At 41.5% G+C, this 26,487-nt stretch overlaps 1 protein-coding gene across 4 annotated transcripts in view; it reads right to left on the reverse strand.

Annotated features, from left to right (window-relative positions):
- The window catches only part of LOC136858218 (very long chain fatty acid elongase AAEL008004), a 244,715-nt gene that overhangs the window by 34,422 nt on the left and 183,806 nt on the right, over positions 1-26,487 (reverse strand). For all 4 annotated transcript variants that reach the window (XM_067137604.2, XM_067137601.2, XM_067137605.2 and 1 more), the window contains one exon: positions 25,336-25,392. In XM_067137604.2, coding sequence (XP_066993705.2) covers positions 25,336-25,392 — 57 coding nt within the window. The remainder of the gene's footprint in view (positions 1-25,335; positions 25,393-26,487) is intronic.

A 26,487-nucleotide genomic window follows, 5' to 3' on the forward strand; every position in this document is an offset into this window, starting at 1 on the left:
CCTAGTGTGCTTATTTATTCAAGTGACTCTGACGACGACAACGATGTAAACATTAATGATGTGTTGTTGAATTAACATGCATTCGTTTGCTTATCTTAGATATGTTGAAGTACTACTAGGGGTATTGGTTGAGTACTCATACCAACTTTAAAGATAAAATATTGACTGGTTTAATATTTACGTAGTCTACATTTTTATAATCAAGTGCACCCTAGTATGCTTAGTAGAAAGATGTCCGGTCCACAGGGTATGTGACAAGCTCAAGCATCCGGTCAGCAATGTGTTTTGATATTGAGGCCTAAGGATTCTTTAATTTTCATGCCGTTCAAGTCCCTTGCGTTTCTTACGAATACCTTCATTTCTCGACGTGTCGGGTCTCTTCCACTTTTCCCTCAGATTACTGTTAACAGAGGATGGTTGCCCAACTTTACTTCCTCTTAAAACAATAATCGCCGCCGCTACTTACTCGCCCCTCCTCTCTTCTGATTACAGTTAAGAAGGGATGGATGCCAAGCTGCCTTTTCTCTTAAAACAATGAACACCGCCCATCATCGTCAGAAACCTGTACTTGGATTAGACTGACGGTATATGCATAACAAAGAAGAATTTATTCCCTGAATATTTCCTCACAGGATGTTCATGTTTGGTATTATTTGTTATCATGGGATTGCAAATACTTCTCTTTCTTCTGTTTATTCGTCTGGCTCTAGTGAGGTCGTGATATGAATTATGCTTCACATGTGAAATTGACCCAGTTTTACGGTCGGATGGTTTTCCTAAAACCAGCACTATATAGAGGGATGTATTTACTTGTTTCCGTTGTGGTTGATAGTGTTGTGTGCTTTCTGTAAATTAAAAAGTGTGTATTAAGATAAGCACAAACATCCAGTCCCCGAAAAGTACGACTCCTTGGCTGAAAGATCAGCGTACTGGTATTTGCTTCAAAGGACTCTGAGTTCGATTCCAAGCCGGGTGGTCGACTTTAACTGCGAAATTTTAATTCCTGTTACTTAATAAACTTCTATTCTTCCACATACAAGAAACACGTAATAGTGGTTACATCTCTCCACGTAGGGTTGACGGCCGTAAAACGGAGCTAAATTCACATATGGGCCGACCCCAAGAAAATTGGGAAAAGGCCAGGAAGAAGAGGGAAAAGGAGACCCAAGCTGTGTTATCCCCTACCCGAGCAGAAATCGAATCTGAGACCATCCGAGGAGCTGGACCGGCAACTAGTACAAAATCCAGGGAGAAATTCTAGAATACGGAGTAAATTATAATAAAGGTATCGGTAAAATACAAATCATAATTTTATGTTACGTGCAAACATGAAATTTAGTCCAAACGTACAGTAAGTTGTATTCCACGATTCCTACATAGAGGTGAGAAAGCTGAAAGAGAACTGCGTAGGAGGTAGTACTGTGTCAAATCAGTCGATTTTCGCTTTTCTTACCATTTGTTTTACGTCGCACTGGTACAAATAGATCTTATGGCGACGACGGGACAGGAAAGGCCTAGGAGTGGGAAGGAAGCGGCCGTAGCCTTAATTAAAATATTTGCCTGGTGTGAGAAAGGGAAACCACGGAAAACTATCTTCAGGGCTGCCGACAGTGGGGTTCGAGCCAACTTTCTCACGGATGCAAGCTTACAGCTGCGATGCCCTAACCGCATGTCGAGCTTGCTCGGTAATCAGTCGATCGACTGATGACATAATCATCAATAATATGGGAGTTGGTGGGCATGGAGAAGAACATAATTTGTATATTAATCGAGATTTATTTCACTATAGCAGGTTTATATTAGCGAATTGAATGTCATTGTGCCGTCAAGCCACGATATTGTTCACTACTGCTGAATCATTTCCTGTACGAGCACCTTGCAAGGTCAAGAAACTGCTAGATATCGTGGAGAATGCGAGTATCGCCTTCATGCAGGAAGGAGAAGCAATGAGAAGCAAACTTGTTTACAGGCTATGGGAACCGCTTGGGGGATTAGAGGGTAAAGACTATTCGTAACACTGAGCGAACTGACTACGCGGTTCGAGTCACGTAGCTGTGATCTTGCATTCAGGAGATCAAATCCCACTGTCGGTAGCCCTGAAAATGGTTTTCAGTGGTTTCCCATTTTCACAACAGGCAAATGTTTGAGCCCCGAATTTCCGACTACTACTACTACTGAAATGTTTTCATTCCTCCCCCTTCAGGGCCGCTTGGATGGTAACGCCGTCTCTCAGGCCGGGAGATTTGTTACTGTGAAGGAGATGTCCCGGCGTTCGCTTTAGTGCAGCAGAATAGAAAACCACGGAAAACTATTTTCAAGACAGCCAACGGTTGGGGCCAACTGTGTGGTCCTGGCCTGTCCCGTCTTCCGAATGCAGAGGCGCAGAGCCACGGTAGAGCCGTAGCCACGCCTCCTCTGCTCGGTTGGCCGGTCAGAGTGCAGGGTTGTTGGACCACCGACCAGCCGTGGCCAATTATGGGCCGAGACCCACATTGCATCTACCGACCAAATTTCCTAGTATTGTCACTGGTTTATCACCAAGGTGGTCGCGTTTCGAATTCCAGCAACTTTATGTGGAACTAGCATATGTACCCGTTCTTCGCACGGGGTTTGGTAATCGATTCACGATTCCTTCATAAATTTATGCGAAGTTACATGCATGTATTCAATTGTTATGTGGCATGTTAAACTGATATTCTTCTACGAAAGCACGTGGCAGGAACATGAAGTATGATAAAGCTGAACAAAGTGGAGACGGAATAAGGACGATCACAGAGTTTATTGAACGGCCCCTTTTTTTCTTTTTGCAAGTTGCTTTACGTCGCACTGACACAGATAGGTCTTATGGCGATGATGGGACAGGAAGGGGCTAGGAGTGGGAAGGAAGCGGCCGTGGCCTTAATTAAGGTACAGCCCCAGCATTTGCCTGGTGTGAAAATGGAAAACCACGGAAAACCATCTTCAGGGCTGCCGACAGTGGGGTTCGAACCCACTATCTCCCGAATACTGGACACTGGGCGCACTAAAGCGACTGCAGCTATCGAGCTCGGTGAACGGTACAATTCCTGGTCCGAAGTTGTGCATAATTCTCCTTACCCCTCGGTTACATATTCTTGTTGATCTGAAACCGGCAGAGGCTCATTTTATTGATTGTTTACTTTAAGGTACGGTATTTTATTACCTGTTAATTATGTGTGAAGAGAATTTTTGTAGATTTCGTTATTGTGACGTTGACTGATTCAGAAATATTTTGTAGTTAAGAAGTTATTGTTATGTGTTAATTTTCAGGTCTTACAGATTATGTTGTTTCTCGTTGATCAAACTCATCTCGGTAAGTTTAGACATTTTCATTATCACCACTTTTCGCCATGCCTACGCAGTTGAACTGGTACTTAAACGGCATCGAGAGGGCCCCAGTACAACTCAGCGACCGCGGAAACTATGGATTCGACACTAATATTGGTCATTTTCGATTATTCTTGTTTTTCATTCCCTCCCCTAGGTTTGCTAGAAGGTGTGTTACTCCTCCAGTATCTTTTCGAGATAGTACTTCGTATTTGTACGAAGTTTGGCTGAAAGCCATTCTGGAAGATACTGTACACACGCACATCTACAATTCTGGTAATTTTCTTTCTCACACCTTTTACTTCTACGATTTGTATTACCTGTTTCAAGTGGTTTGTTTTTTTAGTTTTCTTAATTGTAACGTTGAGTGATTGTTTATGAACATCTTTTTCCATTTTTAAATTTAGAAATATTGTTATGTGTATCATTTTACGTTTTTGCTTGAAATTATTTTGTTTTGCCTTAAAGCATTTCCCAGTAGCAGCCCAGATTGTCTAGGAAGTAGCTGATCCTTTCAAGCAATAATTACAATAAGTTATAAACAAACCCGATGGCACTACAGCCCTTGACGGGCCTTGGCCTACCAAGCGACCGCTGCTCAGCCCGAAGGCCTGCAGATTACGAGGTGTCATGTGGTCAGCACGACGAACCCTCTCGGCCGTTATCCTTGGCTTTCTAGACCGGAACAATAAGTTATAACGTAATGTATTTACGCATCGCATTGTAGATATGATGTACACGATTCCAACTGTGACTGGAACTATCACTAATCAGCCGAGTGACACCGAAAACTATGTAAACATTAATTTCTATAAATTTGAACATTTTCTTTATCACGCCTTCTGAATCTCCATGCCGATGGATGCTGAACTTGGAATTAAAGGACATCCGGCGTGTCACTTTTCATCGGCTGTTTTCGATTATTTTTACATGTCACCCCCTCCATTGATGTCTTTGCCCTACAGTATCTTTTGGAGATAGTAACTCATATCCATACCGAGTTTGGTTGAGAGCAGTGATGGGGTATGACATTCACCTTAAAGGCATCCGGAGTGTCAGTATTCATCTAAGCGACCCCGAAAACTATGGATTCGACAGTAATATTCGTCGTTTTCCATTATTTTTTAGTATCATCCCCTCCGCCAGGGGTGTCTTAGCCCACGAATTTTCTTTCTTCCATATAGTATAGTAAGTCATGTGTGCACCTGTTTTAGTTGAGAGCTATGCTGGAATATAAACCATACATTTAACAATGTCATTCACCCCTTCTCGACCTCCATTTCCACTGGGCGTGAAGTACGACTTAAACGGCATCCAAAGTGTCACGGTGTTAGGAAAGTCCTGCCCCCCACAGCCATTATTTGTTTGTTTATTTGAAAGTTATGCTGGAACGTACATTCATCCGTAATCTCGCTTATCTCGCTTATTTTCCTTTTCAGCCCTTCCCCCCCCCCCCCCCCCGTGTCGATGCGGCTGAACTTGGACTTAACATCTGTGTCAATATTCATCGCAGCAACGCCGAAAACTATGGATTCTACTTTAATATTGATCGTTTTCTATTACTTTTATTCTTCATCCCATTTCCACTTCCGCTCAGAGGGGTGCACACACATAAATTCATAAATTGGACCATTTTGGAGTATTTTCAACCCTTCTCACCCCCAGACTTAAACGACATGCGGAGTGTCACTGTTCGTCTCAGCGACCCCCAAAACCTATGGTTTCGACACTACTTACGATTATATTTATATATATGCCCCTCCCTCCCGACCACAACCCCTAGGGGTGGCTTACCCTCGCAGTGTTTTTTTTCGAGACAGTTATATGTGTAGCAGAATCACTCCTTGGCCTGGCCTACATTTACACACGTGCCTATTTCGAACACCAGGCCCGTATTCTACAGCAGAATCCTTGAGCTGACGTTGCCATGGTTACTGCTGGTCATTTCTTCATCCAACTCCTAGAGCGGGGTAGTGTGATGCCAATATCTCCAAAAAAGTTGATTTTAATCCCTTAAAACACGGTTTTCTGGGCCCCCGAGGCCTCTCCGAGTTTTGTTCTACGCGCCGTGAGGCTTAAAATGAGCTTTGTTTTGTCCTTGTACGACAAACTGAATATTTCGCCTATACAGCATTAGCCTATGCTTATGTGCCAAAGGGCCTTTCCTCTGCCACACCCCTTAAACGCCTTTGGGAGTCGGTAAAAACTTACATTTAGTTGTTATTTTGCTTTACGTCGCACCGACACAGATACGTCTTACGACGACGATGGGATGGGAAAGGCCTAGGAACGGGAAGGATGCGGCCGTGGCCTTAATTAAGGTTCAGCCCCAGCATTTGCCTGGTGTGAAAATGGGAAACCACGGAAAACCACCTTCAGGGCTGCCGACAGTGGGATTCGAACCCACTATCTCCCGGATGCAAGCTCACAGCTGCGCTCTCCTAACCGCACGGCCAACTCGCCCGGTACACTTACATTTAACAATATAAAATATAGCCTATAGCACTCAAGGATAATGTATCTCTGTATTAGTGAAATAATTTTTACAAATCGGTCCAGTAGTTTCTGAGATTACCATCCGGGTATATAAAAACACACAAAATTCGCACTCTCTCTATTATATTACTATTAGTATAGGTTATTGAAATGAAAAGTCACATCGTAATTGTCTGTGGTTATGTTCACGATATTAACAGTCACGTAAGACTACAAGCTTGTGACAATCAACACTTGTTGCGGCTTTCATGAATACTTTCTTGGTTTTTGAAATTCATTTGTCGACTACAGCATACGAGGTACGTACCTGTTCTCATACTCTGTGTAAACCATGTAATACACAAGTCACGTGGACAATGTTTGGAAAGCTTACAGTACGCATGTCACTTTACATGGAGCAGCATCCGTAAAGCGTTATCAAAAACTCCATTCGGCCATAAAAGCTGTATAATAACAATTCACTAAGCTGCTAGATGATTAGCCCACAGGCTGGTTGGATCCTCAAATAGCACACCAAAGTTTATGCGGTTACAAGGAAACCGCAAAAACCAATAGCGACGCGAAAATGAGGCGCAGTAGACAAGATAGGGAGTAAGGTAGTTTGTCATTGCTTTCTTCACTGGGCCATAAAATGATATTGCAGTATAACTGATCCTATGAGTTAACACCTTTCATAACACTCAGACGCACTATTCGTGCTCTGAACGTCATTCCAGCAGCCTCTATATCGTCACAGTCATGGATGAGACTGAGACTTCAGTGGAAGCTACAAGTAATCTGGCCTGTGCCAAGAGAGGGATGGAAAAATACTGCATCCATTTAGAAATGACAATAAGCTAGCCGTCGTTAACGATTCGATGCTGACAATTTTCTGCATGTTAAGAGAAAATACCGTTCGGAAACTACGAGTACTTGATTATGATTTAGCACACCTGCCACAAAGTTTCGCACATTTCTAACGCCAGGAGTACGGTGATTCACCGATACTTATAAACATATTCTTCACCTTCCAGGAAGGTAGGGCCGCTAACTTTTAAATGTTGATTCGTCTGGTGTTTCAAATTCAAGCATTTCTAAGCACTGGAGTTTTCAATATTTATATTAGAAAAGGTTTGCACTAATCTACATAATATTCAGGAAGGTTTGGAAATGGGAAATGTGAAGTACAAATTGATTCGCCAAAAATATCTTGTTTGAATATTTCACATCGTCTCTGTTCTGCCAAAACGGCGAATGTTACAATGCTCTTCCTACCCATTATTTCCCTTAAGACTGGTCAAGCCTCCCAGCCACATATTGATATGCAGTCCATCAGAACAATTTCCGTTGAGTTCATTTTCCTATGTGCGTGTGTAAAGGAAAATGAACCTTACTGTACCATACTGAAGGAATGTATGATTGCAGGACATTTACCCACTCCTAGAGTATTATGTATTTAAGGTTCATTTTCCTTTACACGCCCGCATAGGAAAATGAGCTCAACGAAAATTGTTCTGATGGACCGCATATCAATATACGGCTGGAAGGCGTGACCAGTCTTACGGGAAATAATGGATAGGAAGAGCTTTGTCATATTCGCCGTTTTGGCAGAACAGGGACGACATAATGCGACCTTGCTTTGTTTACTACCTGCTGAATGCTGCAAGACTTGTCATTGATCGGCACTTACTGATTTCCCATATTTTTGACTCAATAGAATGTTTTCATCACTTACAACATGTTGCTGCAAATAAGAATGAACATTTGACATCACTTTCAGAATTATACTGATATCACCAATATCACCAATAGTAATATCACCAATTCATTTATGTACCGGTACTATATAAGCAGTCTGAGTTAATCAAGGCAACGTCAATGAATGAACAGCATTGAAATAGAATTAATTGTTTCATATCATAGATGTCCAAATCCATGACTAAAAGGTTAGCGTGCTAGCCTTTAGACAAGCGGGTCCCAGTTTCGAATCCCGGCCGGGGGAACTTAACCTTCATTGGTTAATTGCGATGGCTTCGGGACTGGGCGGGTGTGCCGTCTTCATCATTAGAATTCATCATAGGTAGGCCCCATCCTCACAGAAACGCAGGTCGCCTATACAGTGTCAGCTAGAAAGACCTACATCAAGCCTCTCCGAATGACATTATTTATTATATCATAGATAAGGGATTCCCCGTCTGACTCCTTGGTTGAATGGTCAGCGTTAAGGCCTTCGGTTCATAGAGTCCCGGGTTCGATTCACGGCCGGGTTTGATTATTTTTTCTGGCTCGGGGACTGGATATTTGTGTTTGTCTCAATACGTTCCCCCTCATATTCAGAAAACACACTACACTCACAACCACCACAGAAACACGCAATAGTGATTACATCCCTCCATAAAATGTTGGCATCATGAAGGGGATCCGGCCGTAAAACAGAACTAAACCCAAATGCTTGACACAGTTCGCGGTAGAAGCGGTAGAAGAAGAAGAAGATAAGGGATTCCCTCTTTGAAGTGAGAGCACACGAGCCTTCACTCCGCAATGTAATAGACTATGTTTTGGAAGGAAATCCATTCACATCATATTTTTATTAACATCCATTTGAAATGAATTTTTGGACTGAATTGGAAAAATAGAAGAAAATTAACAGTTTATTTATTTATTTATTTATTTATTTATTTATTTATTTATTTATTTATTTATTTGTTTGTTTATAGCAGAACTATTGGAAATACGTATTAATAGCATAATTACTGAAGACGTGCATTTACATAACACAAAGTATTTGCAAAAAGAGTATCCCCCTAGTGATGATTACGAGTTTGGTTTCACAATATTATAATAATAATAATAACAATAATAATAATAATAATAATAATAATAATAATAATAATGTTATTTGTTTTACGTCCCACTAACTACTCTTTTACGGTTTTCGGAGACGCCGAGGTGCTGGAATTTAGTCCCGCAGGAGTTCTTTTACGTGCCAGTAAATCTACCGACACGAGACTGACGTATTTGAGCACCTTCAAATACTACCGGACTGAGCCAGGATCGAACCTGCCATGTTGGGGTCAGAAGGCCAGCGCCTTAACCGTCTGAGCCACTCAGCCCGGCCACAATAGAATAGAATTTGAGCCATGTTTATGTTATGTTTGGGTAAAGGGTTGTAACCAAAGCCTCCACAAAAACATTTTCACGCGTCTTTATCGGTAAAAGCATATCGGATAAAAGAAATTACTAAACCCTTAAAAGAGCAAGCTGTCGATTTTGAGCGATCTAGATGGAGTTGCACTGGTACCATGCGGTCACGTGACTCTTCACCGCTGATATATGGTCATGTAAGTGAAATAGTGTTTGTGTGCCAACCGGTTGAATGGAAACAGCGCATAAAGTTGAGTCGAAGCAAGGACGTGACATATGGCAAAAGAGGGATATCGTGTTTCGACGTGCCCATACCATACAGTGAATGAAGTTGCCCGATTTCTTGGTGTATCGCCGCGGACTGTCCTATGTGTCTGCCAGGAATGGTCTACACTCGAGACCTTTAGTATCTCATGGCCAGAAATATTAATTTTAGGCAAGAAATCAGTACAGCCGTCCGCCTCTGTGGTGTAGTGGTTAGCGTAATTAGCTGCCACCCCCGGAGGCCCGGGTTCGATTCCCGGCTCTGCCACGAAATTTGAAAAGTGGTACGAGGGCTGGAACGGGGTTCACTCAGCCTCGGGAGGTCAACTGAGTAGAGGTGGGTTCGATTCCCACCTCAGCCATCCTGGAAGTGGTTTTCCGTGGTTTCCCACTTCTCCCCCAGGCGAATGCCGGGATGGTACCTAACTTCAGGCCACGGCCGCTTCCTTCCCTCTTCCTTACCTATCCCTTCCAATATTCCCATCCCTCCACAAGGCCCCAGTTCAGCATAGCAGGTGAGGCCGCCTGGGCGAGGTACTGGTCATACTCCCCAGTTGTATCCCCCGACCAAGAGTCTGAAGCTCCAGGACACTGCCCTTGAGGCGGTAGAGGTGGGATCCCTCGCTAAGTCCGAGGGAAAAACCGAACCTGGAGGGTAAACAGATGATGATGATGTTGATGATGATCAGTACAGCCCAGTACTTGCTTACACACGCTTTCTCATTGGTCACATCCATTAGACGCGTAACACATGCACACGTCTGAAGAGTGACGGGAAGTGGAGAGAGTGAAGTACGGGATATATAGCATGAACGAAACACGCTGAGGGGAAGGTACTTGCTCCCCGCTTGCCCTCACGTCACCCTGGCTTGACAACGATGAGAGAGGGCAAAGAGGGGTGTCCTTGAAGGCAACAGACGTGCTGTGTATGTCAACTCACTGTGGGTCAAATTCTCCAGTTTCTTTGTAATTCTTGTGTGCGAAGGCTGGCTGAATTGTTAGCGGTCTCGACCATGACTTCATTATCATCACGCTCAACCACTGTAAGAAAGAATGACCCTTATTTTCGTCAATATTGGCCCCATTAAAGTAAACTGTTTTAATACTCGTGCAGGCACTGTCAAAAGAAGAATTAATATACTTTGCACTAAAATATAGTCCGCCTCCGCAGTGTAACGCCTAGTGTTATTAGCTGCCGCCGTCTTCGGGGCCCGGGTTCGAATCCCGGTACTGCCAGAAATTTTAGAATGGCTGGAGGGCTGGTATGTTACACGCAGCTCACCTCCTTTGGGGGCTGTACCTGAAAAGAGCTGCACCACCTCGGGATGAAGACACGAGTTTACTTTACTAAAATATACACAGATATCAAATTTGAACGCAAGAAATTAAGATAAAAGAAGGTAATTGTTTCATTTAACGATTAGAGCCTACCCTTTTACTGAAATAGTATACCATTCGTTCTTAATTATGGAAAATGGGATGGAAATTAAATGGAATAATATGACGTATTTGTTCATGGTGATGGTTACTGTAGTCACGTCCTAGTAAATAGTAAATAGTAGTAAATAGTATCCGCATCCGCTCCGCATCCACACTTCCTTCATCCTCACCCACATCCGCATCCGCGAATGGTTATCCGTGGATATTGTAAATATTTAACTACAGTATATTATACGCAGTCCGCCTCTGTGGTGTAGTGGTTAGCGTGATTAGCTGCCACCCCCGGAGGTCCGGCTTCGATTCCCGGCTCTGCCATGAAATTTGAAAAGTGGTACGAGGGCTGGAACGGGGTCCACTCAGCCTCAGGAGGTGAACTGAGTAGAGGTGGGTTCGATTCCCACCTCAGCCATCCTGGAAGTGGTTTTCCGTGGTTTCTCACTTCTCCTCCAGGCAAATGCCGGGATGGTACCTAACTTAAGGCCACGGCCGCTTCCTTCCCTCTCCCTTGCCTGTCCCATCCAATCTTCCCATCCCTCCACAAGGCCCCTGTTCAGCATAGCAGGCGAGGCCGCCTGGGCGAGTTACCGGTCATTCTCCCCAGTTGTGTCCCTGGCCCAAAGTCTGAATCTCCAGGACACTGCCCTTGAGGCGGTAGAGGTGGGATCCCTTGCTGAGTCCGAGGGAAAACCGACTCTGGAGGGTAAACAGATTACGAACGAACGAACGAACGAACGAACGAACGAACGAACGAACATTACACCCAAGTAGCCTCCGTGGCTCAGGCGGCAGCGCGCCAACCTCCCATCGCTGGGTTCCGGGGTTCAAATCCCGGTCACTCCATGTGAGATTTGTGCTGGACAAAGCGGAGGCGGGACAGGTTTTTCTCCGGGTACTCCGCTTTTCCCTGTCATCTTTCATTCCATCAACACTCTCCAATAACATTTCATTTCATCTATCATTCATTAATCATTGCCTCAGAGGAGAGCGACAGGTTTCGGTAGCCGCCACAATTCCTACCCTCGCCGCTAGATGGTGGATACATTCATTCCATTCCTGACCCGGTCGAATGACTGGAAACGGACTGTGGATTTTCATTTTCATTTTCAAATAAGAATGTATGTACCTGTAACGGATCAGGAGGTATTTGAGGTGGACATCTTAGCTGAATAACTCTGTATGTAAAGGACTAGACAAGTATTTGGCAACAATAAAGGAAGTAGATTCTGTATATTAAAATAACTACAATACAATTATAAACTGCACTTGGGCGTATTCGAATTACAACAGATTAACTGAACAAGAGAAATGCAGTAAACATAAAATAATGAAATATCTAGACAGATTTTTCTTATTGGGTGCTAGATGGATGTGAAAATTGTCCTTAGCACCTAACAAAATAACTACTATACTTCGCAGTATAAAATTAAGCACTTACTTCATTTTAGTTCCCTTCAGTGCACGGTAAATCCCCAAGCTGGTAGAGGTTAGCGAGATTAAAGTTTGCTTAAGAATATATGTCATGGAACTTAGAATGAAATAAAGTAATATTCAGTGATGAGAATAAGTTTGGATGGGCCAGATGGTTTTCAGTATTATTGGCATCATCTCTGTTAAGAAGAATAATTTCGGATGAGTAGAAATTTTGGCGGTGGCAGCGTTGTGATCTGGGCAGCATTCTGTGCTAAAGACATTTATAAAATAGCAATGCTGCGCTCCAAAATGAAATCTGATGATTATACAGAAATGTGGAATTTGAATTGATTCATACAGTAAGTATGAGGAATTTGACAATGATAATTTAATTTTCCAATAAGATAACGCTGGTATTCATACCCCTGCCAAGACGAAGGAGTGCTTTCAAGATAAAGGAATTACACTTATGAACTGGCCATCAAGAATTCCATATTTAAATCCAATAGAGAATTTATGGGGGATACTAGCAAGACGTGTTTATCACAATGGACGGCAGTTTGCGACTGTGGCTGAGCTGAAAACTGCAATTCGAATGGGGAGGACCTCAATCTCAGAAGAAGTAATCACTGCTCTTATACAGCCAATGCCCAAGAGGATTTTCGCAGTTATTAACCCTTTGACCGCCATCCTCATACGCGGTGTCCATGTCCTATACCGCCAAGGCTTAATGAACACTTTTCACCTTGCAGTAAATTATTCGCAATAACTTCTGTTCAATTTATGTAAATTGGATGGGCATTTTTTTGTTTCGAAGGTAATGCTTCGGACATTTTATTGATGTAAATTAATGCACCTTCAATTTATAAACTTTTATTTTATGAAGTGATCATTAAAATAAATATTCCCTTTCTTTGAAAAACAGAGTATTTCATGGTCAAAAACCGTAAGAAAAAATTATTTTTACTATCAAAAGCTGCATTATTTTAGAGAGGTGGTATTTCCTATGCTACATATAAAAAATAAAGCCTTATGTACAATATTACAGTTACAATATTTTTATTATTATTATCATTACATAAACATAAAATTTGCTAATCTTACATCATATGCAAATGCTCCAGTTCCTGGTTCGTTTTAAGTAAAAAAAAATTACTACTAATGTCTATTTCACACGGACTTAACTCTCAAAAATTCACTTTTTGCCTTAAAAATATGATACAAGGAATTATTTACTAATATTTACACATGTTTATGACGTGCTCTAGCAAATGTGCTTAGGAAGGCACAAAGGCTGTACACTCTTCTTACACTGTTTACAAATGTATCTGTTTGTTTTTTTTTTTTTTTTTTTTTTTTTTTTTTTTTTTTTTTTTTTTTTTTTTTTTTTTTTTCACCTTCACTAGTAATAGTCTTTCTGAAGACGGAACAGTTGCGTTTCTCTTTTTCGGTAAAATAGTAAGGGGTTCATTACCCGCCCGCGGGAGCTGAATTGCCGCTTGCCCACCAAGCCACTCGGCAGCATGTTCCTCAACTAAACTTGTTGTATATAGTCTTATTTAATTCAATACTAGTCCAAAACATGTATTATATATTATTAAAACGAATAAATAACTTGGAAAGTATTTTTTCCGGAACGTCCGATCAAACGGACGTTGGCGTTTTAGACTAAACCTCGAACGTCCGATCAATCGGACGTTAGCGGTTAAAGGGTTCAGTTAATAACAATGGAGGTTCAACTAAATACCAGGTGATTGTTGTGATATGTTTTCTGTTTATCTTAGTTTATTCTGAGAAAAATACATAAGTACGTTTATATCACTTTCCACGTACCGTACGTATAAGATATGTATTTTTCTTTTTCCAAGTACAAATGCTAAACGTAAAAAATGAGAATGCATTTTTTTATGCTTTGGCTGTAAACTGTACGGAAAAAATACGTGAAATTGTAAATAGGTAAATAAACTTCCCCTCACACACACACACACACACACAAAACCACAAGATCAAGACATATATTAAAAGAAGAAGGTTACAATGACATTGCATTAATACTAATTCCCACCACAGTAATTTAATCGAATTATTTTTAAAAATGTCCGCTTCTGTGGTGTAGTGGTTAGCGTGATTAGCTGCCACCCCCGGAGGTCCGGCTTCGATTCCCGGCTCTGCCACGAAATTTGAAAAGTGGTACGAGGGCTGGAACGGGGTCCACTCAGCCTCGGGAGATCAACTGAGTAGAGGTGGGTTCGATTACCACCTCAGCCATCCTGGAAGTGGTTTTCCGTGGTTTCCCACTTCTCCTCCAGGCAAATGCCGGGATGGTACCTAACTTAAGGCCACGGCCGCTTCCTTTCCACTTCCTTGTCTATCCCTTCCAAACTTCCCATCCTCCCACAAGGCCTCTGTTCAGCATAGCAGGTGAGGCCGCCTGGGCGAGGTACTGGTCATCCTCCACAATTGTATCCACCGACCCAGAGTCTGAAGCTCCAGGACACTGCCCTTGAGGTGGTAGAGGTGGGATCCCTCGCTGAGTCCGAGGGAAAACCGACCCTGGAGGGTAAACAGATAAAGGAGAAGAAGAAGAAAGAATTATTCATAACTACACTTTCATCGTTCAGTTTTATAACTTCGCTCATTTTTGCAAAATTAATTTCTGAGTCAAATATATAGACTGCTCATGCGTAATACATCAACTTTATTTGAACACGGTAATAAATTAAATTAACAAATATAACAACAACCGTTTAAAGCCTTCTGTTCACAGGGCCCCTGGTTTGATTCGCGGTAGGGGATTTCGACCGCGTTCGGTTAATTCACCTGGCTTGGGAGATTGTGATGATCTTAATGCACATCTTCATTTACATACATAACATTACCAACCTCCACCTAAACACGTAGTAGTAAATACATCAAGTACTGCTGCTGGTAGTAGATGTTACATTATTATAGTCTGTCATATTTTTAACTCCACAGAAGTGAGAAAAATGTCAAAATTAAAATATATAAGACAATGATAAAGCCAATAGTTATTTATGGAAGTGAAATTTGGCTTACGTCAGATATTTATATGATGATGCTGAATGTCTGGGAAAGGAAGATATTGAAAAGTATCTATGGACCAGTGGTGGAGGGGGAGGGGGGATTTTGAGAATAATCAACTAAGAATTTTATACAATATCAAGGCAGATATTAAAAGAATTAGGTTACAATGGCATTGCCATTTGATAAAAATGGATGACACCAGGCTTCTGAAGAGGATGTTGGATGGTAAACCCGCAGGAAAGCGAAAAGTAGGGAAACGGGTGGAGCAAGGCCTGAGTCAGCTGTAATTGAGAGGACAGTGGCAGATAGAGAAGAATGGGCGACCATCTGTAAAGTGACCAGGGTTCCCAGAGGGTCATAGAGTGAAAGAGTAAGTAAATAACAGAATACATCCCTGTACGTAGGGACGATATCAGGAAGGGCATCCGGCGGGAAAACTGAGTTTAGTACCAAAACCATATAATTGGGATAAAATGCCAAGTTAGATGAATAAATTGTGTATTACTTCGCAGCACTCTGAGACAAAGAAGATCAAAATTGAATACAAACAGCCGAAATGAGACAGCAAATGAATTAAATGAATTCATAAATGGAAATAGCCACGTTCTGTGGTCAAGGTTACTGGAGAGAACCTTAACCTAGATGTTTCGTATTAAGTAGTGCTACACCGTCCCCGATGCGTGCAGGTGTATTCACTGACGTATTAATGACATTATTTTCAAGACAAGGTTATGGCAAGAGTGGGCAGATACATTCGAAGGATACGTGATAAACGTAAAATGATTGTGGAAGATGTTGTTGTTCTGAGGGGAAGACGTTGGAATATGGACGTGACATCATCTATAAAGTCGCATGACATACATCGAACCAACGATAATGAAATTATTACTCATCTGCTGTCCTCGTTTCCCCAGCAACAGAGTATTTATTTGTTATAATAGTTTGACACTGTAAATTAAGTTTTACGTTAATTTCTCCCGTTATGATCTTGACATCAAAGGAGGTGTTCACCGCGGAAAGTTATTTGCGTCCATACGGAGTGCGGCATCAGATCGAGCCCAGTTTGCTTCAAGTTAAAGAACATTGCGAGGAGCAATTTATCAAGGAGGCACCAAATAACAGAACAATGTTAGCTGTCGTTGATAAGTTCCGTCATACGGGATCTGTTTTATATGAAAGAAATGGGCCGACGGGCTGCCAAAGAACCGTCATCATAGACGAGAAATCATGGACGACTTCTCCAACAGATGTTAGAGTCCCCCAGCGTGCGGGAGTCACTTGCCTTCTGTAACGACATGCCTAATTTATCGCAGAATTCTATTTCCGTATCCTTCCTACTTCCCGGACCTCACGGTGCCAGATATCAATCAATCAATCAATCAATCAATCAATCAATCAATCAATCAATCAATCAATCAATCAATCAATCAATCAATCAATCAATCAATCAATCAATCAATCAATCATCTGAATTTAGGGCTGTCACCCAGGTGGCAGATTCCCTATCAGTTGTTTACCTGAACTTTTCTTAAACGCGTTCGAAGAACTTGGAAATTTATGAAATATTTCCCATGATAATTTATCCCAATCCCTTACTCCTTGTACTATAAATGAATATTTTCCCCTTCTTCTTTACCTTCATACTATATTTACTACTTTTAAAAGTCCGCTCTAGCTCATTCGTCTCCTGAAGTCATTCCACGCCAACTCACCACTGACAGCTCTAAACATACCATATAGTCGAGCATCTCGTCTCCTTACTCCCAAGTCTTCCCAGCCCGAAATTTGCAACATTTTCATAACACTACTCCTTTTATTGCAAATCATCCATAAAATATCGTGCTGCTTTCCTTAGGATCTTTTCCAGTTATTGTATTAAATAGCAACATTTGTTCATCCGCATGTTCAATAATCTTCGGAAATATTATGAACAATGTGTATGGCACGTGACGATATGCATTTTAAACAATACTCTACGACGCATTTAAATATTTCAATTTTTGTTTTGTTTTGCCGCATACAATGTAAGGAAATCATATATGCGACTCGTTGGCCAAATGATCAGCTTTCGGTTCAGAGGGTCCCGGCTTCTATCCCCGACCGGCTCGGGAAGTTTAATTTCGTACTGTCCAGCAGTCATAGTGCCCTCAACAAGTACTAATTGTGATTTCACATTAAAGCCAATAGCTCCCCAGACCATAATGCTTGGTGTTGACCCTGTGTGCCTCTCGACAATAAGATCTGGGCGGCCCCTCTCCCCGGTACTTCGGCGCACACGATTCCGGCGATCACTGCGGACAAGACAGAAGCGCGATTCATCACTAAAGACTGCCCTATGCCATTCGTCGACCCACGTCGATCTTTCTCGACACCAGGCCAGCCTTACACGTCGCTGTTGTGGGGTCAATGGAACACCTTCTGCAGGGACACGGGCTCGTAAGCCAGCTGCACGCAGGCGATTACCAACTGTTTGTTGTGTAACATGGGGTGCCACAGCTGCTCGAATTTTCGCTGCTGTTGCATGGGGTTCCATCCGGGCCACCCGAATGATACGGCGATCCTCTCTCACAGTTGTCTGTCGCTCTGGGCCTGTGAAAGGTCTACGAGTGTGAGTACCTTCATTTGACCACTGCTGCCATACACGTTGTACCGTAGATGCCTGTCGGCCAACACGTGCAGCGACAGTCCTTAGCGATAATCCAGCCTCACACAGCTCAATTATCCGAGCCCTCTCAAACGGCGACAGTTGTTGATAGCGTACTCTTCTCTGTCGTCGAGGCATGTTTGACGGGGAACACTTCACTGCACAGACTGCAAGTCAACTACGCTGCACCAGAGTCCGTATACTGGAGTTGATTCCTCCGCGACCAATCACGTGTAGCAACAATCCAATGGGTCTGAAACTTTGATCGTTTACATACCTACATGGAGTCGTTCCATATCTTGAAAATCAACACAAACGACCAATGCCTTCATGGTGTTGCAATTTCCATTTTCTTAAGTGTACCTTACTCCAAATGGCAGGACATTTAATATATTTTAAAAGAAAGCTCTATGAAAAAATAGTTTGTTTCTTATACAATATGGTCTTTTATTTTGTTTTAATATTAATTGTATCATCGACCAACCCGGTATCTTAAGCACTGAAAGTAACAATATAATTAAAAGTAATGCAATTCATGCTATTTATGTAAAAACGATCTGTGTTAATATATATATACATAAGCCTAATGCTCTTTTGCTTTTGCTTTTAAACAAATGGTTAAAATATCTAACGGTTCAATTAATAAACGCGCGCGAAGCTATGGGCTCATGTTAGTGTATATAAAACGCTAAACTGTATGTTTCACAAAACTCAAGCTCTTAAACCAGAGGGAGTTAATAGGTGCGGTTCGTACCAAAATCTACCAAATCGTCCCAATAGTGCCAGAAAACTCTTGCATTTCTTGAAAAGTGAACGGAAATATATTTATTAATAATCAGTACGATCACCCAGTTTGTTTTCCCATCACTGCTATGGAAACCACGAAGATAATGTGCGATGTGCACTGTACTTTCTATTCATAGCGTTGCCTTGGTCCTAGAGTCTGCCCTTACTGTCAGCCATCTTTAAGACGAGCAACGCACTTCTTCTGTATGGCGTTGCTTAAGACACTTTCGCAGGTGCTGCTTATAAGGTTTATCTCGAACAAGTAAGCAGGCCGTATAGTTTGGAATTCGACCGCTGGTGCTGCGTATATGGCGAGATCGCATCATAATGAGTTTTGTATCTCAAAATCAAATCAAAATCTCTTTATCTGCAAATGAGGTGTCTACCTCGGTGGCAAATGGTACACTAAAATACATTATTGTCAAGCACTAAATTTTAAATTAACAAGAGAAGAAGGAATTTTTGCTAGAATACAATAATATACAATTTACGCTAACATTTTTTTCTATTAAACAAACAGATCATCCTTAATAAATTTATATTGTTTACAAAATTCTACTTTTAATATCTCCTATACTTACAATCATAGTCAGCTCATATACAGTATGTGGAATACTTCAAATAATTCTATGCAACTGGTATAAGATTAAAATTTACATTGCATTTATTTACATTTTTTACACATTTTGGAACCAAAGTAGCATAACGACCTGCTGCGTCTTAACCAGAGCCCCTTTTGCCACCACATTTCAGAGTTACTTGCAGTATCTTGCAGTGAATGGACGCGCTGAGCAATTTGATGTAGATTGTGATAAAGTCGTTGGTTTTGTTTCCTTTTAATTGTACTTATGTACAGTAGGAATGAAAATTATGATGAAAGAGAAGACCGTTTCGAGACTAAAAGTCACGCTTTATGTCAGTAAGTCGTGTAGTTTTGTCTCTTACAGTGTATGATCGAGCTGAGCAATAAAATATACAGTGTGTGATAAGGTCGTTGCTTTTGTTTCCTTTGCGACGTCATCATGCCTCGACGACGTCTTAATATAGGATGCAACACGGCAATTACTAAAAGACTGCGCGTACTACGCAATACTGAAAGATGATGAGAGAGAAGACCACTTAGAGACTAAAAGTGCAAACCAATCTTTTGCGGAGAGATAGGGAAGGTTATGTAGACCAAAGCTATCTACTAAATGTCACTAATATTTGCCCCAAATGGAACATAATAATTGCTTTTACACAAATAAAGTGAAAAATCTGCGGTAAATTAATGAATACCGTCGTTACTAGAGAAATATCTATACCTACTTGCGAGCTGTAGACAGGATTCCCTTATGTTATATTCCGCTGCTCGTGCCGTCTTTTGTTTCTTTCTTGAGGTCCAGGCTAGCACCGACGAATAGGAGTTCTATGTTTGTGAATTCACATTATCTTTGTCCATATGACTAGCGCGGGCAGTTCAAACAGCAAACAAGCATGATCCCTGCGCCAATAAATATATTACTTTTTTGTTGAAAGGAAAATGGCAAGATTCCTGGACCAATAAATATATCATTTAATGAATAAGTTAAGACACAAAACGAATGAGGAACATGAAGAAAACGACACCTAATTTATTCAAACAACTTCATTGAGCAAAGTCATCACACACGAAAGTGTTAGACAAACAAAACACATACGGAAGCGCTGCAACGTAGCAGAAAAAATAGTTGTAAGGTAGTGAAGTATGTATCCATATTATTCTCTACAACTAAAATATTTCGTACTATTTCTTAATTTACCGCAAATTTTACACTTTATTTGAGTAAAAGCAATTATTATATTCCGTTTGAGACAAATATTACAATGACATTTCCTAGATATCTTTGGTCTACATAACCGATAGGGAAACATGCCTGGAATGGAACAATTATATCAAGATTGTGTAAGACATAGGTCCCTAAGAGATACACAAACGTCTGTTGACAGAGAACAGCCTATGCTCAGAGATCGGACCAGGCATGCACAACAATATCATAATGTGATTAAAACAGGTAATTCCAATAATTGTGCAATCTATGGTAGAATCGTAGTTCACTGCTAAACATTCTAACCGTTCAGTTGATACTGTCTTGGATATAGAAGAAGCGGTACATTTATCCAACTGAATTTTCCAATTCTTTGACTCCTCCTGGAACTACTCTCCACAAACTGATTTTAAAGGTAGGTTCCCCTATATTATTGCTCCGGAACCTAAACATATCAAAATAATACAATGGCACAAGTTTGCTAATCAAATCGTTAAAAAGAATTATACTTAAGTGCACGATCCTCAGGGGCTGCCTGGCCGAGGCGGTAAAAGTGTGCTCGGTTCGCTCGGAAGGACGTGGTTTCAATACCCCGTCAGGAAGTCGAAAAATTTAAGAAACGTGATTTCCAGTTCCGGAGGTGCACATGGCCCTGAGGTTCACTCATCCTACACCAAAAATGAGTACCAGGTTAAATTCTGGGGGCAGAGGCGGCCGGGCGTAGAGCTAATCACTCTACCCCACCAAGTGCCGAGGTTACGGATAGTGGAAGCCTTTACCTTCCGCCCCTCCAAGGGACTTCATGGCCTATGCGGAGATGACTTGACTTGACTTGCACGATCCTCTCTGAGTGTGGAACTGGTGGAACTGTGTAGATCCCTCGAATACTAATGATAACCACCGACTTGCAATTTCAGTTTAAAAGGCTCCAATTTCCAGTAAAAGTATATTTCACTATGACCATTAATACAACATGGGGCTCAACTCTAAACAGTACAGGTCTAGACCTAAGCGTTGAATGTTTTTCTCATGGTAAACTCTGTGGCCCTGTCACGTGTTACTTCCAAATGAAATGTATTTCGGTTGGCCCCAGATAGAGAGTCGCGTAACGTAGTATATACGGGAGATATTTAATATGTAAGGCCAACCGTGCGAAGCCGGGGCGGGTCAGCTAGTTATTATTAACCATTATTACCCATTATTACCCATTACAACCCCTATTTTACACATGGTATATTGGGGCTACAGTTAACAAAACTAGATTAATACATGAAATAACAACTAAACCTTAAAACTGGCAGTACTTGTAATTAAAATCGAGAAATTTTACAAACGCATTATAACAGTAAATTGTTTAAAATTAAAAGGTGCTTGATATTGTATATCCCATATCATCGCTGCTGTGTCAAAACCGCGAATATGCCAATGTCCTTCCTATCCATTATTATCCTTAAGAGTGGTTGCACCTACCAGCCACGTATTTATATGCAGTCCATCAGAAAAATTTTCGTTGATTTCATTTTTCTCTGCGCATGTGTAAAGGAAAATCAACCTTAAATACATGATAATCTAGAAGTGGGTAAATATGCCATGCAAACATACATTCCTACATTACGGTACAGCAAGGCTCATTTTCCTTTACAACCACGCATAGGAAAATGTACTCAACGAAAATTGTTCTGATGGACAGCATATCAATACGTGGTTGAGAGGCGAGACCAGTCTTACGGGAAATAACGAATAGGAAGAGCATTGTCACATTCGCGGGTTTGGCACAGCACTGACGATATACAGTATATTTAACTGGAATACTGATTCATATCTACTTCTTTAAAAAATGGGATAGCCAAACAAAAGATAATAAACAGTTTGTGGCATTTCACAGGTACAAGCGTAGGGCTTCTAGATATTGATTCTAAACCTCTCAAGACATAGACAAAATTTTCCGCGTCCTGACATAAACTGTGTTAAAATATTGTCGTGTGATAATTTACTTTTTTGTCTATCTTGGATCTTCGGAAAGAATAAATTCCTGGTAAGTTGACACCTTCAGCTAATTATCCATAATATTCCACATATTCTCCGTATACATTTTCAGTTAATTTCAAACAGATGACATAGGGTACGTGTCATATATAACAGAGAGTCGGGGAGGTCGCAGCTTCAGTGGCAAGTTCACCAGCTCTCTCGTTCCGTTAATGTTAACATTTTCCGGGCTGAGTGGCTCAGACGGTTGAGGCGCTGGCCTTTTGAACCCAACTTGGCAGGTTCGATCCTGGCTCAGTCCGGTGGTATTTAAAGGTGCTCAAATACGTCAGCCTTCTGTCGGTAGATTTACTGGCACGTAAAAGAACTCCTGCGGGACAAAATCTCGACACCTCGGCGTCTCCAAAAGCCGTAGAAGTAGTTAGTGGGACGTAAAGAAAAATAACATTATTATTATTAATGTTAGCATCCTTTGGGTTCCTCTTTTTCTTCTTTTTCTTCTTCTTCTTCTACTTCATCCTCTTCCTCCTCCTCTTCTCCACTCACTTTCCCTAGTTCTTATTTTAGATTTCGCTTCTCAGTTCTTGCAACCATCAAAAGAAACTAATGGTCCGCCTGTGCGGTGTAGTGATTAGTGTGATTAGCTGCCATCCCCGGAAGTCCGGGTTCGATTCCCGGCTCTGCCACGATATGGCACGTGGTCTAGAACGGGGTCTATTCAGCCTTAGTATGTCAACTGAGTAAGGGAATGGGGATTCGATTCCCACTTCAGCCATCCTCGTAGTGATTTTCCGCGGTTTCCCCACTTCTCTAAACAAATGCCGATATGGTACCTAACTTAAGGCCACAGCCACTTTCTTCCCTCTTCCTTGTCCATCCTTCCGATCACACCGTCCCGCACAAGGCCCCAGTTCAGCATAGCAGGTGAGGCCACCTAGGTGAGATACTGGTCCTCACTTCAAGTTGTATACTCACGACCCAAAGTCTCACGCTCCAGCACACTGTCCTTGAGGCGGTATAGGTGGGATCCCTCGCTGTGTCCGTGGGAGAAACTAATCCTGGAAGGTAAATGGATTAAGAAAAAAGAAATGCATTACCGCTGATGCACCATACCAGTATTTAGAAAAGTGAAAACTAAGATAAAACCAAACCAAACCCCATGGCACTACAGCTCTTGAAGGGGCTTGGCCTACCAAGCGACCGCTGCTCAGCCCGAAGGCCTCTAGATTACGAGGTGTCGTGTGGTCGGCACGACGAATCCTCTCGGCCGTTATTCTTGGCTTTCTAGACCGGGACCGCTATCTCACCGTCAGATAGCTCCTCCATTCTAATCATGTAGGCTGAGTGGACCTCGAACCAGCCCTCAGGTCCAGGTAAAAATCCCTGACCTGGCCGGGAATCGAACCCGGGGCCTCCGGGTAAGAGGCAGGCACGCTAGCCCTACATCACGGGGCCGGCGAAAACTCAGATACTGACTGAAAATTATACTGTATGAACTGCTTATCGTATTACGTAACAATATCGTTACCTGAATCTTCTTCTGGGTTATATGATGTAAAATACTGTGGGCGGGAAAACACGAGGGTATTAACGTAGCACGTACCACTTCATATCATGAGAGATCAAGCCCACCAACTTACCTAAACAAACACTGTAGAAAATGTGCCGTCTAAAGTGAAAAGTATATTTTTACTTCAATACATTTTGTCTCAGTAATAGACTGAAAAATTCGTACGTTTTCAAGTAGATTCATATAGCGTCCCTGTATTATAAATGAAATAAGTCAAACACTTACGCGTAAGTACATGTGCTAGATTTGGCAAGACTGGTCCGAAACACAAAAGAATAACGGGACAAGAAAGGGGTGCAAATTTGAACTTAAAATTGATATTTCAAACCAATTTCAATTTCAGTTTCAATTTTGGGCTCCTCTCTTCCCTTTACTTTTGCAGGCGTTACCACATTTCAGCAGTTGCCTTTTCTCAGATTCCACATATTCCTACCCAGTCAGTTTTCTTCAGATGGACCTCTCCTTCCATGGCTTTAGGAATTGTTCCCCACCAGTCTCGCCCGGCGTCCTTCGACGTCTTCTCCCTGGTGGAGACCATTTAAGAAAACACTCTATCCGTCAGTGCTCAGTGCTCGAGCATCAAACCTATCCGTAACCGGTTCTTCCGTATGTATAGAGCGTTGCTTGAAAACCACATCCAAAAACTGTTTTCTAATTTAGAAACAGTTTGATAAATATCTTGTCAATCGCTCCAACCCATTTCTTCGACCAATCACCCTTTCGCTCTCCTCAAAAGACGAAATAATTATTGATGTTCATCTGCGTCGAGATCGAGTCAAATGTATTACCATCCTTCCCGTAAATTATGATACTAAACAGCAAGTAGATTATGAAAATGTGTTCGAAGAATTTGCTACAAAGACAGAACGTAGCAAAATACTCGTAACCTGACATGAATTTGGGGAGTTCAACATGCATGTAATTATTAATAATATTTCGTTATTGATCATGAGGGTTACTTGGTGGTACCTTCATGCCAAAATAAGGAGGGAAAATATATTTCCCTGTCTAGTGGTGCCAAGTAGCTGAATTCGCCCTTGAATACGCATAGATATATCTGCACTGGTATATGTATTATTATTAATAGCTAATACATACTTGAAACCAATGCTGTGATATTTATTTTGGAGTTATATATATTCACTTAATATACAGTGTTTAACATTCGAAGGGCGAGGCTGGTGTATATTTTTACAGCTCCTTGAAGGGACTTTGTCATATGAAATATTTAAATCTTAAATTTCTCCATGCTTACATATATTCTCGTCAATCACGAATGTCAAGATCCGTGCAGGCTGTATAAGATAAGGTTACGATACACCAACACTTGAAAACTGACAGAAGATTGGGAAGAGCACACATATTATGCATTTCTAAATATAATGTGCATTTCAAGCAAACGTAAGAAATAGAGATGAATATGGCGTAAGTTTACTTACCGTATCTAAGAGATCGAGGACTTTGATTAAGAAGAAGTGGTACACACCGTGCGCTACCTGCAAATGAGAAAGAAATGTTAATTAATCACTACAGAACCCGTGCTTCTCCACAGCATTCGTTAAAAATAGGTCAGATGACGTGTCTTGGTATGAAATGACTCCATGCGCTGTCCGGGTACTTTTTTATATCTACTTTTGGGATTTTTATTACCTGTTAACTGTGTGTTAAGGCTGTTTGTAGGTTTCTTTATTGTGACGTTGATTGCTAATTTACTAACTATATTGTAGTTTTAGAGTTATTGTCGTGTCTTTAGTTAAACTTTTTTCTTTTATGTTATTTTGTTTCCCGTAAAGCTTTGTTCTTATTGCAGCCCACATTGTCTGCGAGGACTTTGATTAAGAAGATGGTTAGTCCACACCAAATAGCTGTTTGTGAGGTTACAATGGATCGGGTTAGGGAAAAGGAAAACTTAGTTGCAGCTTTCATTACTTCAGCGTCCGGCTTCATAGCTAAATGGTTAGCGTGTTGGCCTTTGGTCACAGGGGTCCCGGGTTGGATTCCCGGCAGGGTCGGGTATTTTAAGCATAATTGGTTATTTCCCCTGGCAGGGGATTGGATGTATGTACCGTATTGATCATCATTTCATACTGATCGCGGCGCGCAGCTCACCTACGGGAGTCATATCAAGAGACCAGCACCAGGCCACTTCAATCAATCAATCAATCAATCAATCAATCAATCAATCAATCAATCAATCAATCAATCAATCAATCAATCAATCAATCAATCAATCAATCAATCAATCAATCAATCAATCAATCAATCAATCACTACGGATCTGCATTTAGGGCAGTCGTCCAGGTGGCAGATTCCCTGTCTGTTGTTTTCCTAGCATTTTCTTAAACGATTGCAAAGAAATTGGGAATTTATTGAACATCTCCATTGGTTATTCCTATCACTAACTCCCCTTCCTCTAAACGAATATTTGTCCCAATTTGTTCCCTTGAATTCCAGCTTTATCTTCATATTGTGATCTTTCCTACTTTTAAATACATCACTCAAACTTATTCGTCTACTGATATCATGCCACGCGATATCTCCACTGACAGCTCGGAACATACCACTTAGTCGAGCAGCTCGTCTCCTTTCTC

The sequence above is a fragment of the Anabrus simplex genome, chromosome 1 (assembly GCF_040414725.1).
Source record: "Anabrus simplex isolate iqAnaSimp1 chromosome 1, ASM4041472v1, whole genome shotgun sequence".
NCBI classification, from domain to species: Eukaryota; Metazoa; Arthropoda; class Insecta; order Orthoptera; family Tettigoniidae; genus Anabrus; species Anabrus simplex.